This window comes from Mandrillus leucophaeus, unplaced genomic scaffold (genome assembly GCF_000951045.1).
Source record: "Mandrillus leucophaeus isolate KB7577 unplaced genomic scaffold, Mleu.le_1.0 Scaffold13, whole genome shotgun sequence".
Lineage (NCBI taxonomy): Eukaryota > Metazoa > Chordata > Mammalia > Primates > Cercopithecidae > Mandrillus > Mandrillus leucophaeus.
The window spans coordinates 6987226-6989141 of record NW_012101254.1 but is presented as its reverse complement, the minus strand read 5'-3'; the positions used below and the strand labels follow the sequence as shown (position 1 = coordinate 6989141).

The following is a 1916-nucleotide window of genomic DNA, read 5'->3' as shown; positions in this document are numbered from 1 at the left end:
GGCTGGTCTTGAACTCCTGACCTCAAGTGATCCACCTGCCTTGGCCTCCCAAAGCGCTGGGATTATAGGCGTGAGCCACTGTGCCCGGCCTCAGTTTATAATTGATGTACAACCAGATTTCAAACTTCTCAGACTGTTGGGAGGTCCCCAGGCCCCTCTCCCTCCCTAGACCTCCCATCTCGTCTCTCAGTCTCTGTCTCCGTTCCAGTCATGCCAGTCTAAACAGACCCCCCCACCCCCGCTGCCACCTCATGCCTTCCCTCCCCTCCTCTCCAGTCCATACTCTTCATGGCACTGGGTTTTTATAAACCCTTTGTGCTCCAACACTGCCCTCGTATAGTTATCACCTTGGTCTCCATATTCCTGCCATTTCTTTGCTGAGTTTACCCTCATTAATTTGTACCCAGCATCTTCTTAAGATAACAGTTTGGGGTACATCCTCAGGGACCTTCTGAATCATCAAAGGCATTGTTTTGCAATATGGATTTAACAGTAAAGGTGCTTTGCTGCAGTTGAATGCTCTGACAACAGCATATATGGCATGTCTATTTATGCCAAACTGGCTTTAGTCACAAAGCACCATTATTGCCAGGCTAACAGACCTGTTACAAAATGCTTCCTATGTGCACTATTTGGTGCTTGCCGTGTGTGTGAGTTCTGATCCTTCAGCCCAGCTGTGAGTTCTTCCACTGTCTCGTTCTTTGTGATGATCATTCTCTTAATAAGGCATTGTGTTCCTTGTGGCTGTTCACCAGTTGTGCCCTAACTGGCTGGAATGTTAGGCTCAGAGATTGCCTGGCTCCCGCCTCCCTCCAGGGCTCATCCCTTGCTTGCTTTTTAACACCCGAATGTCCCTGCACGCTGTCCGCATCCATTCACATGTCTACTGAGCTCGCTGTCATCTAGGTGGATGTTGGAGTGTTCAAAAAGTTGCCTGGGCTGCAGGGTAGGGGAGGCTGGATTGGGTAATGTCTGGAGAGCATGTGTACATCAGACCTCACTTCCGCTGGCTGCTCCTCCGCCTCCTCCTGCACCTGAGAGGGACAGCATTCCTAGGCATACTTGTCCATACCTCCCTTGCAGGTATCCACAGGTTTCCAGTGCAACAACATGATGTCAGCCCTGCCCAGCAACTTCCTGGACCGCCTTCTCTCCACTGCCCTCATGGAGGATGCAGAAATTCGACTCTTTGTTCTAGAGATTCTCATCAGTTTCATTGATCGTCATGGCAACCGCCACAAGTTCTCTACCATCAGGTGAACTTGGGGTGTTTCCTCCAGGTGATGCAAGATGGGGAGAGGACTCTCCATTAGGTCCTGTCCTTTGGTCCTGTCCTCACACCCAGGTGGGAGGACAATTCAGATACTCAGTGAGACTCACCAGAGGGTTGATCACCAACATTGACCCTGGGGTCCTGCAAGAGGAGGCGAGACCAAAGGGTACTTGTGTCTGAGAGAGGAGGAGGGTGAACTGAAGATCTAGAAGATAGAGAGTAGGCATTAAAGGGAGTTGCAAGAGTGAGAAGGAAGGGGATGCAGGTTATCAGTACAGACTGAAGGAATTTGTGGGGAATAAGAGGAGGAAGAACATAATCAGGATGAAGATTTAAGACAAAAGGGGTCAGGGGCGGTGGCTCACGCCTATAATCTCAGCACTTTGAGAGGCCAAGGTGGGAGGATCACTTGAGCCCAAGAGTTCAAGACCAGCCAGGGCAACATAGTGAGACCCCCATCTCTACAAGAAAATATAAAAATTAGCCGAGTGTGGTGGCTCACACCTGTGGTCCCAGCTCCTTGGGAGGCTGAGTTGGGAGGATTGCTTGAGCCCTGGAGGTTGAAGCTGCAGAGAGCTGTGATCACTGAGCCACTGCACTCCAGCCTAGGTGACAGAATGAGAGCCTGTCTCAAAAAGGAAAC

The 1916-nt window shown here is 50.5% G+C and overlaps 1 protein-coding gene across 1 annotated transcript in view; it reads left to right on the top strand.

The window, feature by feature from the left end:
- Nucleotides 1-1916, top strand: part of EFR3B (EFR3 homolog B (S. cerevisiae)) — an 85233-nt gene that overhangs the window by 57597 nt on the left and 25720 nt on the right. The window contains exon 12 of the mRNA XM_011972739.1: nucleotides 1084-1256. Coding sequence (XP_011828129.1) covers nucleotides 1084-1256 — 173 coding nt within the window. The remainder of the gene's footprint in view (nucleotides 1-1083; nucleotides 1257-1916) is intronic.